Raw genomic sequence first — 17,900 nt, 5'->3', positions numbered from 1 at the left:
ACTGGGAGGTGGTTGCACACACCTTTAACCCTAGCACTTCGGAGGCAGAGGTGGCAGATCTGAGAGTTTGAGGTCAGCCTGGTTTACAGATTGAATTCCAGGACAGACAGGGCTACACAGAAAAACCCTGTCTGGAAAAACAAACAAAGTTTTTCTTCTTCAACCATTGTCTATTAAGGTAATACACTTATGCCAAATCTTGCCTTTGCATTGATTCTTCCTTCTTTTAAGAATCCACATTTCTTTAAGGGAGAATGTCATTTCACCGCTCTTCAAGACCCAACACAAATGTTACTATCACGTAAGAGGAAAAATCTAAAGACAAAATACTAATGACTGCCCACTAAGGGGTACAAAGAACAGAGAGAGCAGCAGAAGGCGCACACTGTTTCTTTTGGGGATGAGAAAATGTTCTGGAGGGAACAGTGGTGACAGCTTTAAAATCCTGTGCAAATACTAAAAGACATTAATCTGTACCCTTTCAGACGGTGACTTTTATGGTATGTGCATTATATCTGATTAATAGAAGGAAGTAGGTAGAGAATATAGGCCTTTCTACTTTATCTTGAGAGTAGTAAGATGCTGGAGGTTTTAGGTAGAGTACAATGCAGATATTCCAAAACTACTTTCTGTATAAATAAAAGGCACCTCATAGATACATGACCTAGAACTCAGTCCACAGAACAGAGAGATCTTTTTCTGACTTGAAGCTATTATTTGTAATTGCTGCTTCTTAGAAAATCCCTTCAGGTTGACCTGAAGTCTTTGTTCAGAAAGGTAAGCTGCCAGTTGTGCTATCTGATCTACTGTTGGTGCGGGAGAATTGTCTGTATTCTGTCAATCATGTTATAAATAAATGCTGATTGGCCAGGCAGGAAATATAGGCGGGAAGTAGAAACAATGTAATGAGAACAGGAGAATTCTGAGAAGGAGGAAGTTGATTCCTCCCACTCCTGCCCAGATCATCAAAGCAGCAGGATGTGATCTGCCCCATTGAAAAAAGGTACTGAGCCACACGGCTAACATAGATTAAATGGGTTAATCAAGATGTGAGAGTTAGCCAGTAAGAGGCTAGAACTAATGGGCCAATCAGCTTTATAACTTATAGAGACCAATGTGTGATTTTCTTTGGGGCTAAACAGCTGGGGGAACTGGGCAGGACAAAAACCCCAACAACAAGCAAGGTCTGGCCCTTCATGTTACATACCGCAACCCCTTGATGTGCCACTGAAAGATAATTCCATGAGGATCTCCAAGGGCCAGATTGCAAAAGAAAGGACTAGAAGAACTGTGGTCTAATAGTTCAGCAGGGAGCTCTGGGTGGTACCCTTCTTGCCATGTAATATTGAGTCTTAATTATGCTAATACATGTATGATAAATTACAGTTTCCATAAATGAGGAGTTGTTCTGATTTCTAAAATCATAGTGCTGACCTGGAATTCCAGAATTACTACTTTGCTACACTGAAAGTAATACACAAACAATGCTAAAGGGTAAAGGGAAAAATACTGTAATTTAGTAACAGAATCTAGCACTCTAGCTCCTAACATACCAATTCTAGGTATACTGTCGAGAATCTCTTGCACAGGTGTACTATGAGGTAATATCAAGATCAAAGATGACAGCATTATTTATAAGAGTAAAACAATGAACAAATAACATTTCCATTAGAAAAATGAATGGGTTATGTAGAGAGTGGGCAAAAGCACCTTGTCTTAAGTACTGCCATTTTGACTTCAGACTCCACTTTATCTGTAGGCTGAAACAAAGTTCAAGTTCCCAAGCCTTAGGGGAGCTGAGAACTTTCCAATAGCTGACCCACCTCCTTCTTAAACAATATTAATAGTCTGTTATGCTCCTTAGCTGTTTAAAACATTATGGCTGTTCCTAGCAACAGAAAATAAATGAATATGATTAGAACTAAAATACTTACATTCTGTGTTGGTTGACAATAGTGTGGTGTGGGAGAATGGTTTGTACTCCATCAATTATATTTTAAATAAACGCTGATTGGCCAGTATCCAGGCAGGAAGTAGAGGCTGGACAACCAGACAGGAAGTAGAGGCGGGTCAAAGAGAAGAGGATAATTTTGGGAAGGAGGAAGCCCATTCCTCAGCAGTCCTGACCCTACCACAGAAGCAGCAAGATGTGACTGCCCCGCTGCATAAGGTACTGAGCCACATGGTTAACACAGGTAAGAATAATGGGCTAATAATGGGTTAATATAAGTTATAAGAGTTAATAAGAAGCCTGAGCTAATGGGCCAGTCAGTTTACAGTTAATGTAGACCTCTGTGTGGTTTCTTGGGACCTAATGACTGAGGGGACCAGGCAGGATAGAAACCTCAGTCAACAATGGTGAAACACATAGGGAAAGCCGTATTGATAGTCTGTTTGTGTTCTAACAAATAAAGCTTGCCTGAAGATCAGAGTGCAGAGCTAACTACTAGAGGCCAGGCAGTGGTGGCTCGCAGACTGGAAGTGATATGGCTGTATGGCGAGGTGGAGAGAGGCTTCTAAGTGGGGAGGAGACAGGAGTTCAATGCAGTCGGAGGTTTAGTGGAGACAGCTGTAGTCTGAGGATGGAGTCAGTTTGAGAAGACAGTCTGAAGACAAGATCACCATTTTGGTCTGAGGTCTCTCTAGTGGCTGGCTGCACTACTTCTCTGATTTTCAGCATTAACCCCTCTATCTGACTCTGGGTTTTTATTAAGAAAATTAGAACTCGTGCTACAGTTAGACCTTAGTCTTTGACTCCTGATTGGTGAAAATTGTAACTATAACTTGGCAACAAGTGTTTGTGTTTTTTGTGCTTGCTCGGGCTGTCAGGAGAATCAAGGTTCTTGAGTCCTTGTCCTGCAGCCCTGATGGATTAACAACCCAATTATGTGGTACTTATTAAATGCTTTGGAACCCGTAAGTGCTGTCTCTCTCCTTCCTCATGGCACATGGCTGGAACAGTTTCCTTATGATATATACACAGTGAAATACCCTACAGTAAAGCAAAAATTTAAAGTCCATATGGATGAATCCCAATATAAAATTTTTAAAAATTAACTTGTGAATGTAACAGGGTTTAATATCAACAAAGACCATATTTTGTTGTCAGAATAGTAGCTACAAAGTAGGTAACAAGGAGATGTTCACAGGAATCACACAGGCAGCTTCCATTGTATTATTAGTATTTCATTTTTGAAGCCATCAAAATGAGTATTTATCATTCTTTGAGATTATTTTTATATTATTTCAGAATTTTACACCATACAGTTTTAAAATTTCAATACCAAAGCTTGCAAACTAAGGCCTTTGGTCCAAATCTAATGAAGAAGCATCTCATTGTAGGGTCCAACTAAAAAATCTAAAATACAAATGGAGGTAAAACTAACTCATAAGTAACTGAATATAATCATGGATGTAGCTGTAGAAAAATAGTAAGGTTATGTCTTAGTCAGCTTCAGCTGCCAACTTGACAAGGCCTAGAGTCATCTGAGGAAACCTCTGTTTGAGTTTCTGCCCTAACTTCCCTCAATGACATCCTGGAAGTATGAGCCAAATAAACCCTTTCCTCTTCAAGTTGCTTCTGCACAGAAAGAAACTAGAACAATGAAGACAGATTGAGTGGCAATGGGAAGAGAATAAACCTAAGCTTTAGAGCACTGCTGACTAAAATAACAATAATAATATAGGCAAACACTATCAACATATGGCTTCTGAGGGTTTGAAATGTGGATATAGTGACTGATAAGAACATTCACATTTCTTTCTTTCTTTCTTTCTTTCTTTCTTTCTTTCTTTCTTTCTTTCTTTCTTTCTTTCTTTCTTTCTTTGTTTTTCAAGACAGGGTTTCTCTGCGGTTTTGGAGCCTGTCCTGGAACTAGCTCTTGTAGACCAGGCTGGTCTCGAACTCACAGAGATCCGCCTGCCTCTGCCTCCCGAGTGCTGGGATTAAAGGCGTGCGCCACCACCACCCGGCTTCACATTTATTTCTAATAACAGTCATATACCCAGTGCTATCATATCGAGGATGTAGCTTTAGGGTTTCACAGCCACATTAACAACACCTGCCACCTGAAGCTTAAAATGGAAGTGATTACTGAAGGGAAATGGGGCTGGGGAATTGCCTCTACTTTGGAAGTCTTGGCCACCAAGGGAAAACACATGTGAATAAGAACAAGGGCAGGCTGCAGATTTAAGAATCAAAGAGTTAATTGAAATTGAGCCAAATGACGCATCTTTCCAAGAAATAAAATGTAAAGCAAGAGAGGCAGATGGTATGGGACAATGGTCTTATATCCTGTCACTTGTATTGTTTTAATAAAATGCTGATGGCCAGGCAGGAAGTAGAGGCGGGGCAATGAGAACAGAATTCTGGGAAGAGGAAAGATTCAGTCTGCAGTTATCACAGAGGAAGTCAGACACAGAGCAAGCAAGATGAGAACGCCTCACTGATAAAAGGTACCAAGCCATGTGGCTAACAAAGACAAGAAAAATGGGGTAATTTAAGACGTAAGAATTAGTTAATAACAATCTTGAGCTAACAGGCCAATCAGTTTATAATTAATGTAGATCTCTGTCTCTCTCTCTCTCTGTCTCTCTCTCTCTGCTCTCTTCTCTTTTTTGAGACAGGGTTTCTCTGTAGCTTTGGAACCTGTCCTGGAACTAGCTCTTGTAGACCAGACTGGCCTCAAACTCACAAAGATCCACCTGCCTCTGCCTCCCGAGTGCTGGAATTAAAGGTATGCACCACCATCGCCCGACCTTAATGTAGATCTCTGATGGAGGAGGGTTATCTGTCTATGTGTTACTTTCATTGGTTAATAAAGAGAGTGCCTTGGCCCTTTGATTGGTCAGAAAATTAGGTAGGAGGAGTAAACAGAACAGGATGCTGGGTAGAAGGCAGTGAGGCAGATGCCATGGAGCCAGCCGCCAGGTCAGACATGCTGAATCTTTCCCGCATTATTAGAAATGAGTTAAACAAGATGTGAGAATTAGCCAATAAGAGGCTGAAACTAATGGGCCAGGCAGTGTTTAAATGAATACAATTTGTGTATTGTTATTTCGGGGGGCTAAGCTAGCCGTGCGGGAGCCGGGCCCACAGCTCATCACTACAGATCTCTGCATGTTTCTTTGAGACTGAATGACTGTGGGACCAGGCTCGACAGAAACTACTGCCAAGAGGCAGAGTCAGGCTTGAGATCTAGGGGGTTTCATGCTAAGTCATCAGTGAACAAACATGATTTTCATTCTAATTCATGAAGCAAACTGACATTAGTAGATGAATCAGGAGTATAACAGCTAGTTACAGTACAGACATCAGAAGAGCTGTAAGTAAAATAAAATAGATGAGCTATACAATCCAAGTGTGACTGAGATCTTGAGTTGATGGTGAGCAAGGAGTGTACACCAATGTTTTTCCTCTTCACTTGACAAACAAGAACAAAGTTTGCAGTAGGATTTGGTGATGCAGACCTGCAATCCTAGTGCTTGGGAGATGGAAGTAGAAGGATCAGGCACTCTACGCCAAACTCAGTTACATAGTGAGTATCTGAGGCCAGGTTGCACTGCATGAGACCCTACCTCAAAAACAAAATAGTTGCTTATCTTTTAGTCTTTTGCACAATTATCAACCACGACACATTTATTTAATTTTCACTATTGACAAATTTGGTTTGAAAATAAAAACCTCAAGATTATTAAGTTTTTAAATATTTCATTAGATCAATACTTGATGCATTTTTTACTCTTATCCACTTCCTTCTTCACCCAAACCATAAAGAAAATATTACACAAGGTTCTGAAAAGAAAAAAAGAAAGCTTGCATACTGTGTAAGAGCATGCCATAAACAGTAACGTGAAAGAAGGCAAGTTGCCTCACTTTTCAGTCAACTGAGCTGCTTTCCATACATAAGATGAGATCATTTTTTTTTAACAAGTCTTAAATTTATTTATTTATCTATTTATTTTAGTTTTTCGAGACAGGGTTTCTCTGTAGTTTTGGAGCCTGTCCTGGCACTAGCTCTTGTAGACCAGGCTGGCCTCGAACTTACAGAGATCCGCCTGCCTCTGCCTCCCGAGTGCTGGGCTTAAAAGCGTGCGCCACCACCGCCCGGCTAAATTTTTTGAGGTGCTATTAATAGTTTTTGTTTATTTTAGTTGAGGTTAAAAACAAACAAATGCTCTGCTTGATGTTATACACATCCAGAGTAAGATATTCAGTAGTTGTTCTAATCAGCACTGGAATAAGGAATAAAGAGTATTCTTTGGGGAACGTAAATATTTATGTGTCAATGTGATGGGGAAAAAGTATGTTTTTTTTTCCCCATAGAAAGTTACTAGACAGGGGGCTGGAGAGATGGCTCAGTGGTTAAGAGTACTGTCTGCTCTTCCAAAGGTCCTGAGTTCAATTCCCGGCAACCACATGGTGGCTCACAACCATCTGTAATGAGGTCTGGTGCCCTCTTCTGGCCTTCAGACATACACACAGACAGAATATAGTATACATAATAAATAAAAAGTATTTAAAAAAGAAAGTTACTAGACAATAGCACAGGCTATGATGTCAGAGACTTTGATTTACCTCCTTGCTGCTACACTAACAAGACCTCACTGAACCTCTTATATCTGGAAAACTAAGCAAGCATATTAATATCTATTTGGAAAAACAGCACAGAAATTAAAACCTTTTAAAAGTACCTAGCATACCTAATACAGTGAAGTTTACTATGCTACCAGATAGTTGCTCCAGTCTTTTGGTTTTTCGAGACAGGGTTTTGCTGTAGTTTTAGAGCCTGTCCTGGAATTAGCTCTGTAGGCCAGGCTGGCCTCTAACCCACAGAGATTCACCTGCCTCTTCCTCCCGAGTGCCAGGATTAAAGGTGTGCGCCACCACCGCCTGGCAGTTGCTCTAGTCTTACTCCCAAGTGCTGAGACTCTTTACTCACCTTCCTACACACACACACACACACACACACACACACACACACACACACACACACCTCAGAAAATTTAAGACTTGTTAAAAATGTATTGTAATTTCAGTAATGACAGCAAAAAAATTAGATGAACCTCACTCATTTGCTCTTCACAGGAGCCAAAAGAGAAAGATAATTCAGAATTATCTCTTATTTAATAAATGAATTCTAAACAGCAAGTTTTATGTTTACAACTTTTTTACTTTTCTCATATGCTAGGGATCAAAACTGAAACCTTGTGCAGGCTGAGTAATGACACTACCCCTTCTGTCAGATAAACGTCACAGCATGAACAGAGAGGACAGAGCACTGAGGCTGAAGAAGAATGCAATACAAAGAAGCTGTGAGTTTCAGAGAGCTGCCAAGCCTTTAGGACGACTGGTCTCAGACTTCCCAAGCCTGGAGTTAGAATGCTGGTTCCTAAGAAGGGCTTTAAAATCCCAACAACTAGGCCTTCCCGGACACAGCAGGGCACTTGTTGCACAAGCAGAAGGAACTGAATTCAAATCCCTATCCCGTGAGGAAGTGGGGGACACAGGAAGGTCACTGGGTTTACTGGCTGCCAGCCTAGTTCCTGGTTCCGTGAGAGATCCTGCCTCAAGCAAGGCAGAAGATACACAACCTTCTCCTCCATTTTCCATAGGAGTACACAGGTGCACACACACATCTATGAACCAGAAGGGGTTGGGGTAGAATAAGAGAAGAAAGTACCCCCCTTAATCGATGATAGGTATCAAATCCAGGGCATCATGGCATTGTACGTGCTAGAAAAGCACTGCATCTCTTGAGCTATGTCCACAATTGAAGAAAAAAATTAAAGTTAAAAAAAATAGTCAGACATGGAGGCATAATGTAATCCACACCTGTAATCCTGGGGCTGGAGAACCTCAAATTCAATGACAGACATCAAGGTCACTATAGTAAGAGCTTACCTCAGCCTACACACACACACACACAGAGAGAGAGAGAGAGAGAGACAGAGAGAGAGAGAGAGAGAGAGAGAGAGAGAGAGAGAGAGAGAGAGAGACAGAGAGAGAGAGACAGACAGAGAGAGAGAGACAGACAGAGAGACAGAGAGAGAGAGACAGACAGAGAGAGAGAGACAGACAGAGAGACAGAGAGAGAGAGATCAAGATCACTTGTTTGAAGAAAAAAAAACCCCTGAAATAACAGTTGAAATTCACAGGAAATGTTAACTAGAGAAACACAGAAAGAACATCTGAACAGTGCTGACTACCCCTTTGGACTAGTTCTACAACCTATGATAGAGAATGTGCTACTGAAAAACTTCTTTAACTTGTTTTTGCCTCTTCCATGACTTAGCTCAGTAGCTACCACACTGTGACTATTAATTGCATATGATTAAGTAACTAAACAAATATCTTGCTTCTAAGGCACCTGTGTATTTGTTTGGTGAAGATTTTATGAGATATATTATGTAGGCCACAGTGGCCTGGGACTCACTATATATACAAGGATGGCCTCAAATGTAGGGTCCTCCGGACTCAGGGACCCAAATAATAGGATTACGGTTCCGCAACAGTACCCATCTTACTATCTACACACACACACACCCCCCAAAGATCCTGAGGCCATATCACCGTGACATCCATTTATAAAAAGAGACATTTCCCCCCAGAAAGAGTATGAGTACTACTGTAAATTCAGTGATAAACTTTACTAGTTAGCTAAAAGCATGAAGTTTTCTAATCCTGCAGGTCATAGAATTACCATGAAAAGAAAATGAGGATTTTTTCCTTTTTCACTGAGACAGGGTCTCCCTATAAAGCTATTCTAGAACTTTCTATGTCTCCCAAGTACTAGATTAAAAGCATGTGCCACCTCACCTGGCAAAATGAATTTATAGAATAAACCTGGTGTATTAAGACCTTTTTTTTTTTTTTAACCCAGGTGGTGGTGGCGCACACATTTAATCCCAGCACAGCAGGCGGATCTCTGTGAGTTCAAGGCCAGCCTGGTCTACTAGAGCTAGTTCCAGGACAGGCTCCAAAGCAACAGAGAAACCCTGTCTCAACACCACCCTCCCAAAAAAACCCACACATAAAACAACAACAACAACAACAACAAAACCATGTTTTTGATGTTTGATCTAGTTTCAATTTTAGTATATAAAGTATGATTTCTATGGTTGTTTGAAAGAAAATGGCCCCCAAAGGAAGTGGCATCATTAGGAGGTGTGGCTTTGTTGCAGTTGGTATAGCCTTAGAGGAAGTGTGTGCCTGGAGCAGGGTGGGCTTTGAGATCGCCTATGCTCAAGATACTCTCAGGGAAACAGTCTAATTCCTGTGGCCTGCATATCAACACACAGCAGCTCCTTCTCCAGCAACATGTCTACCTACACACCGCCATGCTCCCCACCATGATAACAGACTAAACCTCTGAAACTGTTAACTGCCACTTCAATAAAATGTTTTGCTTTACCAGAGCTGCTGTGGTTGTGTATTCTCTTCATAGCAATGGAAGCCCTAACTGACGTCTGGCTCCAGTACTTTGGGGGGAGTGGGGTGAGAGCAGAGTTCTCCTCTAATTCCCTGATCTCATTACTATTTACGTTTTTATAAAACTCAGTGCTAAGGACTGAAGCCAGAGTTTTATGCATGTTAGGCACACACACTTTACCTGGGATTTTATTTTGCTGCTGCTTAAGCTAATATGTGTCAATTTTAAAAGTATATACAGAGGGTAATATATTTAGGTTAAGCACAGCATCCCTGATTCCAATATTTAAAATCCAAAATACTCCAAATTCTGAAGCACTTCTGATCCCATGTATTTCAAATAAAGGATATTCAATTTGTATTTATCAGATCTGATTTAACAGAAAACACATATAGGGCATACAGAATTACTACTTCCAATTACAACCTATACGAAAGGCTTACATTTTCAGCAAATACATTGTTTGAAATTACAAATAGTATTCTCTAGAGAAACCATGTTAGAATGGGAGTTTGCAGTTGGCCCTTGTAACTTTGTAGCACCTTTAACACTTAGTAGGACCTAAGACAGCTACAGGTCTGGCCCCAGTACTCTGGGGAGAGTGGGGAGTGGGGAGGAAGCAGAGTTCGCCTCTAATTCCCTGATCTCATTACTGTGACTTGCATTCTGATCACCAGTAATCATAACAGGATAGTTAGGATGAAAAGGGAATTCTGAGCAATAAACAAACAAGAAAAAACTTTGCAGTATGGTATTTCTTAGTTCAGTGACTTCCTCTAACATTTGTTTTTTTCCTGAGGATCCCAGAAAATGCCTTGCCTCTACTTTCAAGAAACGAACTTGTGGTTTCTGGACAGAATTGGTCTCTTTCCTGGAGCTACAGGGAAAGAATGCCCATGCCAGCTGTAGCCCCAGTTCTAACTGCTGAGCTCTTAGCAAACAATTCAACATAGCAGTGTTTGCTGCACAGTCATAATCACAGATCTGAGGCAGGGGTGGTGGTACACACCTTTAATCCCAGCACCCAAGAGGTAGAGGCAGGAGGATCTTTGAGATCAAGGCCAGCCTGGTTTACAGAGTGAGTTTCAGGATAGTCAGGGCTACAGGTCTCAAACAAACAAAAATAATACATATGAAAAGGATATGTTGAAAATTCAAAAGAAAAATAGTTTAATGTTTGGGCACTGAAGAAAAAAAGAAAATGAAACATAACTGAAAGTGGGTAGTATGTTAAAATGTTTCTCTACTCTTCCACCCCTTTCCTTGCAGCTGGAGGACGTAGTCTGGAGACACAGCTAGAGTCCATTCTAGCTACACACTTGGAGGCTCTACAATCGATTCCACTGATGCCAGCCTCAGGAAATCATTCAGAAGCAGTTCTCCAACCCATCTTATACACCCATCTTCTATTTTGCATATTAGTAATGGCTAAAAACAATACAATCCTTTACTGTGATCTGGGTTTAAATATTTTCACACACATGCCAGGTAATAGCTAAGCTTTAATGTCAGCCCTAAACAGTTTCTTACATGAAAAATTAGTTCAAAGTTACTACTTAATCAACCAAACAACAGCATGTACATTCCAATAAAACACAAAATAACTATAATATTATAATTCAATGCTTCATGCCCAATACCTAGTTCATGAGCTGGTTTTATTCTTAATGAACCAAATTAGCACAAATATAACTGCATTACCTTCATTATGTTAACTAAATCTGTTTGATAGTAGCGGTCCTGGTGTGCATTTGCTGCAGCTAGCGTAAGAAGGTAATCATTCCTTGCGTGAGTAGCTTTGGAATTACACTCAGATCGTCGGGCTTTTAACTACAAGACAGTAAACAAAAACAATAAATGAATGCAAACTGACATTGCAAAACACATATGACTACTACTCTTAGGAGCATGATAGCACGTTTGTAAACCCAGCTCTTGGCAGGCTAAAGCAGGAAGCTCTTGACTTTGAAATAACTAAACAAACAAGGCCTTGCCAAGGAAGATGGGATGGGTATTGGTGACTAATGAATGATCTCTCACTAAGAATAAAGAACCAAGTAGAAAAAAAGCCTCAGGTATAGAAAAAGTATTAATTATTACTAAGAAATGAAACATAACTACATATGGAAGAGTATTATCAAATGGTTTTGTAAATTGTTTTTTTTTTAATTTCATATATGAGCATGGCATCTATGATTTCTGTGCTTCCCCATGTCCCCTCCCAAATTCATGACCTCTTCTTTAATCATACATATACATGTATGCATATAGGCAATATATATAGCATGCCAAGTGAATACAAATACATTTAGCTTTACTTTTTAAATTTTAAAATACATCTGGATCCAGGATGATCACTTGAGATTGTGCAACTTATACAGAAGTTTGTCCCTGGAAGAAATGAATTCTCCCTGTCTTAGCAGCTACTGAAGACCTATTGCTTTTTATGTAAGAGTGAGATCACGTGAGATTTCCCTTGTCTATGCTGGTATTATTATGTGCAGGTCTTGTTCAGACACGGGTACACATTCATGTCTAGAAAACACTATACAGTTTTATAGTACCTTAATTATATTTAATATACTTCTCAAGCTTTATGGAGAAACTCAAAATATTTTGTTCATTTTATTGAGGTATGAAAATAAATAGGTTTGAAATCAGATACATTACCTTCCAAAGCACTGGTAAACCTAGTAGAGTTAGAAAATAGTTTTTAAGAACTATTTAGATTTTTTGTAACATTTTTTTATTTGTTGGCAATATATGCACACATACTATGCATGCTTGTCAGAGGATAACACACAACACACAGGAAGTAAGTTCTCTCCTTCCATTTTGTAGGATCTGGAAATTGAACTCAGGTCATCGGGCTTGGCTGAAGATGCCTTACCTGCTAAACTAACTCACTATCCAAAAACTATGCCTAATGTGCCAGAAAAACTGCCTTCTGCTGGGAGCCTCACAAGATGGTCACCTCAGCAGCTGACCTTTAGGTATTCAATCTGCAGGCCCATATGAACACCTGCTTCCATTTGGTCCAGCAGGCCTGCTGTCTGAGAGAAAGATCCTGAGCACTGCCTGAAGTTCTTGTACTATATCTCTAAACTAACTGACAAGGAAAAGCAAGTTGTGCCCAAAGTGTCAACAGCTATGTGGAAAATTCCAAGTATTGGGAGAGAGAGTTCATGGTTGAGTTACTGACCTTAAAATGCTTTTCCAGGGTAGAAATAACCTACCTCCACTACTGATAGATTCAACTGTTTATTTTAAAAGCCAAGAGGCTTCCCATTTTTGATGTATACTATTCAAATACTCACCTTCAGCCAGGCATAGTGGCGCCTTTAACCCCAGCACTCCAGGAGGCAGAGGCAGGCATATTTCAAGGCCAGCATGGTCTGTAAAGAGAGTTCCAGGAAAGCCATGGTTGCCACACAAAGAACCCCTGTCCTGAAAATCAAAAACAAAAGAAAACTCACCTTCACACTTGCTTTCTGTAAACTGACTCTTGATTGAAAAAGACTAAGTTTAGACCTATGATAAAAATAGAAAGGCATATTTAAAAACATTATAGACTCTACAGTGAGATTAACTTATAACTACTTAATTTAAAATAATTTTTTTTAAAGATACCGTTCTAGAACTAAGTTAGAAGTAGGAACTAAGAGTAACACTTATTTGCCTCCATCGGTTAACAAGCTGGAGCAGACCAGAAGGCTCCGTAGGCTCTGGGACACCCCCGTCCCCAATAAATCATTCACGTTTGCTTGCCAACCTGTGTTCCCCTTCACTTCTAAAGGAATTCTGAAATGACTCTGCCCTGTGTGATTCTGATTCTTCAATGAATCATGTTCCACTCAGTACTGGTACCCTTAATTTTGTGAAAGAAACCATAACCATTAGTAGTAAAAATATGTTTGCATTTTAAATATATATGTATATATATGCTCATTTATTTTAAGACTAGAGATAACTACATAGAAAAAAGTCAAAAGTCAAATGCTAAGTGAATAAGTAAGACTCCCATGACCAGTGATTTTTCTTTTTTTTTAAATTGATTTTTATTGAGCGCTACACTTTTCTCTCCTCCCTTCCCTGCGTTTCACCTCCCCTTCAACCCTCTCCTAAGGTCCCATGCTCCCAATTTACTCAGGAGATCTTGTCTTTTTCTACTTTCCATGTAGATTAGGTCCATGTATGTCTGTTTTAGGGTCCTCATTGTTTTCTAGGTTCTGTGGGATTGTGATTTGTGAGCTGGTTTTCTTTGCTTTATGTTTAAAAACCACTTATGAGTGACTACATATGACAATTATCTTTCTGGGTATGGGTCACCTTACTCAAAATGATGTTTTTTAGTTCCATCCATTTGCTTGCAAATTTTATGACGTCGTTATTTTTTTTCTGCTGTGTAGTACTCCACTGTGTAAATGTACCACATTTTCCTTATCCATTCTTCGGCTGAGGGGCATTTAGGTTGTTTCCAGGTTCTGGCTATGACAAACATTGCTGCTATGAACATAGTTGAGCACATGTCCTTGTGGCACGATTGAGCATCCTTTGGATATATACCGAAAAGTGGTATTACTGGGTCTTGAGGAAGGTCCTTTCCTAATTTTCTGAGAAATCGCCACACTGCCATCCAAAGGGGTTGTACCAGCTTGTATTCCCACCAACAATGCAGAAGTGTTCCCTTTTCCCCACAACCTCTCCAGCATAAGTTGTCATCATCTTGGCCATCCTTACAGGTATAAGATGGAATCTCAGAGTTGTTTTGATTTGCGTTTCTCTGATGACTAAGGATGTTGAACATTTCCTTAAGTGTCTTTAAGCCATTTTAGATTCCTCTGTTGAGAGTTCTCTGTTTAGGTCTCTACTCCATTTTTTTTTATTGGATTATTTGTTCTTTTGATGACTGATTTTTTTTTGAGTTCTTTATATATTTTGGAGATCTGACCTCTGTCTGATGTGGGGTTAATGAAGATCTTTTCCTATTCTGTAGGCTGTCATTTTGTCTTGTTGACAATGTTCTTTGCTTTTCAGAAGCTTTTCAGTTTCAGGAGGTCCCATTAATTAACTGTTTCTCTCTGTGTCTGTGCTGCTGGGGTCATATTTAGGAAGTGGTCTCCAGTGCCAACACGTTCAAGTGTACTTCCCACTTTCTCTTCTATAAGGTTCAGTGTGGCTGGCTTTATGTTAAGGTCTTTGATCCATTTGACTTGAGTTTTGTGCATGGTGATAGATATGGATCTGGATCTGTTTTTATTCTTCTATATGTTGATATTCAGTTATGTTAGCACCACTTGTTAAATATGCTTTTTTTCCCATTTGATATTTTTTTGCTTCTTTGTCAAAAATCAGGTGCTTGAAGATGTGTGGATTGGTATCTGGGTCTTCTATTCGGTTCCATTGGTCCTCCTGTCTGTTCTTATGTTCTATTTTCAGTGCTATAGCTCTGTAGTAGAGTTTGAAGTCAGGGACTGTGATGCCTCCAGAAGTTCTTTTATTGTACAGGATTGTTTTGGCTATCCTGGGTTTTTTGCTTTTCCATATGAAGTTGAGTACCATTCTTTCAAGGTCTTTGAAGAATTTTGCTGGGCTTTGCTTTGAATCTGTTAAGGGCTTTTGGTAAGATTGCCACCAGTGATTTTTCTGAACTTGCAAAGTTTGTCTTGACTGCAGTGTTATGGTGATTGCCAAGGAAGAATTCAACACATGTGCTGGAAGTTATACCTTAATATTAAGTACAGTCAGACCACTTGGGATTGGAAAACAAAGCAGTCAGTCTCTGAAGAGGAGCAAAGGCAGACTCTTAATTCTTTTTTTTTTTTTAAGATTTTGTATAGTTTGACTTTTCTTTTCCCCCAGTTATTTATTTATTTATTAAAGATTTCTGTCTCTTCCCTGCCACCGCCTCCCATTTCCCTCCCCTCCCCCAATTAAGTCCCCCTCCGTTGTCAGCCCAAAGAGCTATCAGGGTTCCCTGCCCTGTGGGAGGTCCAAGGACTACCCACCTCCATCCAGGTCTAGTAAGGTGAGCATCCAAACTGCCTAGGCTCCCACAAAGCCAGTACGTGCAGTAGATCAAAAACCCATTCTAAGGAGAGAAGACATCCAGGGACAAACATGCCCTCTCCCTAACCCTTCTCCATTATTTGTTTGTTTTAAAAAGGGTGGGAGTTCTCCTGCTGGTGATTTAAGCCATGCAAAGGGTGAAAATTATACTAAGCTCAAACATCACTATTTATATAAAGGCTTCTCTTATTACAAAAAATTAATCTTCATCTTTTAAACTTTCGTTAGTGTTTTCATATTATTTCTATAAATAGTTACTAAATGAGTGTTTTAGGCATTTCTTCTTTTGAGTTTACTGTTAATGAACAAATCAAAAAATTATGTTTAAATAAAAGCTCTTATTCTAGATTCCACAGTTGAGGGCACAAAGCTTACTTTATTGTACTGATCTCTATACTCATAATACCCCAAATAAACTAATTCAATGAGCACTGAGTGAATGAATAAAAGAACTGGAATACTTTTTAGTTAAATTAATAGCTAGAGAAATTACATACTGACCTAAAATGTCTTGCTTTGCATTGGAGCCATGAAGGCAGCTCTGGCTGCGCAGCTGTCACCTAGGCTCTACCAGGAGGTGAGCTAGACCTCTCAGGGACCAGTCCATGTTTCATTTTCACCCTTGGCATCATGGCTACCCAAGGTATTTACATAAGCTCTACAATCTAAGAATTCTCAGGCCTAGATTCTGAAAAGTTTAAAGAATAAGTTCATAAAGCCCACAAAGGCTGAGGAGATTTTCCCAATTTAAAAGTTTCAGGTCAAGACTAGAGAGATGGCTTAGCAGTTAAGAGCACTTGTTCTTGGAAACAATCTGGATTCAGTTCTCAGTAACCACATGACAGCTGACAACTATTTGTAATCTTACTGTCTTACGTTCACACAGATGATGATGATAATTATAATAATAATTAATATTTAATAATAGTAATAGTAGTAAATTAAATAAAAAAACATTTTAGGTCTTAGAGAGAAGATGAACTTAGTGAACTACATAAAATAATTATATACTAAAAAAAAATAGAGCAATAAACCAAGAAATGTGATTAGGGAAATGTTAAATGTTCCCTGTAGGATTAAAAATGTGTTGAGCATTCATTTCCCATCATTTTGAGCTAAATTAAATTTTAGGCACCTACCAATTTTTTATGAAATGAAGTTGTTTAAATTTCTTGCAGATAAATCAAGACAACTTTAAGATACCATCTTATACCTGTCAGAATGGCTAAAATAAAAAATACCAATGATAGCCTTTGCTGGAGAGGTTGTGGAGTAAGGGGTACACTCATCCATTGCTGGTGGGAATGCAAACTTGTGCAACCACTTTGGAAAGCACTGTGGCGGTTTCTCAGGAAATTCGGGATCAACCTACCCCTGAACCCCTCAATATCACTCTTGGGAATATACCCAAGAGATGCCCTATCATACAACAAAAGTATATGCTCTACTATGTTCATAGCAGCATTGTTTGTAATAGCCAGAACCTGGAAACAACCTAGATGCCCTTCAACGGAAGAATGGATGAAGAAAGTATGGAATATATACATATTAGAGTACTACTCAGCAGTAAAAAACAATGACTTCTTGAATTTTGCATGCAAATGGATGGAAATAGAAAACACTATCCTGAGTGAGGTAAGCCAGACCCAAAAAGAGGAACATGGGATGTACTCACTCATAATTGGTTTCTAGCCATAAATAAAGGACATTGAGCCTATAAGTCGTGATCTTAGAGAAGCTAAATAAGAAGGTGAACCCAAAGAAAAACATATAGGCATCCTCCTGGATATTAACCTTCATCAGGCGATGAAAGGAGACAGAGACAGAGACCCACATTGGAGCACAGGACTGAAATCCCAAGGTCCAAATCAGGAGCAGAAGGAGAGAGAGTACGAGCATGGAACTCAGGACCATGAGGGGTGCACCCACACATTGAGACAATGGGGATGTTCTATCGGGAACTCACCAAGGCCAGCTGGACTGGGTCTGAAAAAGCATGGGATAAAACCAGACTCGCTGAGCATGGTGGACAATGAGGACTGCTGAGAAGTCAAGAACAATGGCACTGGGTTTCGATCCTACTGCACGTACTGGCTTTGTGGGAGCCTAGGCTGTTTGGATGCTCACCTTACTAGACCTGGAAGGAGGTGAGAGGTCCTTGGACTCCCCACAGGCAGGGAACACTGACTGCTCTTCCCGCTGATGAGAGAGGGGGAGTTGATTGGGGGAGGGGGAAGGAAATGGGTGGCGGTGGCGGGGAGGAGACAGAAATCTTCAATATATAAATAAATAATAATAATAAACAATGGGGATCAGAACACTGAAGTAAAAAAAAAATTTCTTGCAGATAGAGTACTGGAGTGAAACAGCTGTCTTTTGAACACGGTAGGGCATCTGCAC

General features: G+C 39.8%; 1 protein-coding gene across 6 annotated transcripts in view; it reads right to left on the bottom strand.

Moving 5' to 3' along the window:
• Nucleotides 1–17,900, bottom strand: part of Fchsd2 (FCH and double SH3 domains 2) — a 216,077-nt gene that overhangs the window by 88,030 nt on the left and 110,147 nt on the right. For all 6 annotated transcript variants that reach the window (XM_075971610.1, XM_075971605.1, XM_075971607.1 and 3 more), the window contains 2 exons: nucleotides 12,908–12,962; nucleotides 11,133–11,261 (listed from right to left, as the gene is read on the bottom strand). In XM_075971610.1, coding sequence (XP_075827725.1) covers nucleotides 11,133–11,261; nucleotides 12,908–12,962 — 184 coding nt within the window. The remainder of the gene's footprint in view (nucleotides 1–11,132; nucleotides 11,262–12,907; nucleotides 12,963–17,900) is intronic.

Source organism: Microtus pennsylvanicus, chromosome 5 (assembly GCF_037038515.1).
Source record: "Microtus pennsylvanicus isolate mMicPen1 chromosome 5, mMicPen1.hap1, whole genome shotgun sequence".
NCBI lineage: Eukaryota > Metazoa > Chordata > Mammalia > Rodentia > Cricetidae > Microtus > Microtus pennsylvanicus.
The sequence above is the reverse complement of the archived record's forward strand: the minus strand, read 5'-3'. Positions and strand labels throughout refer to the sequence as shown.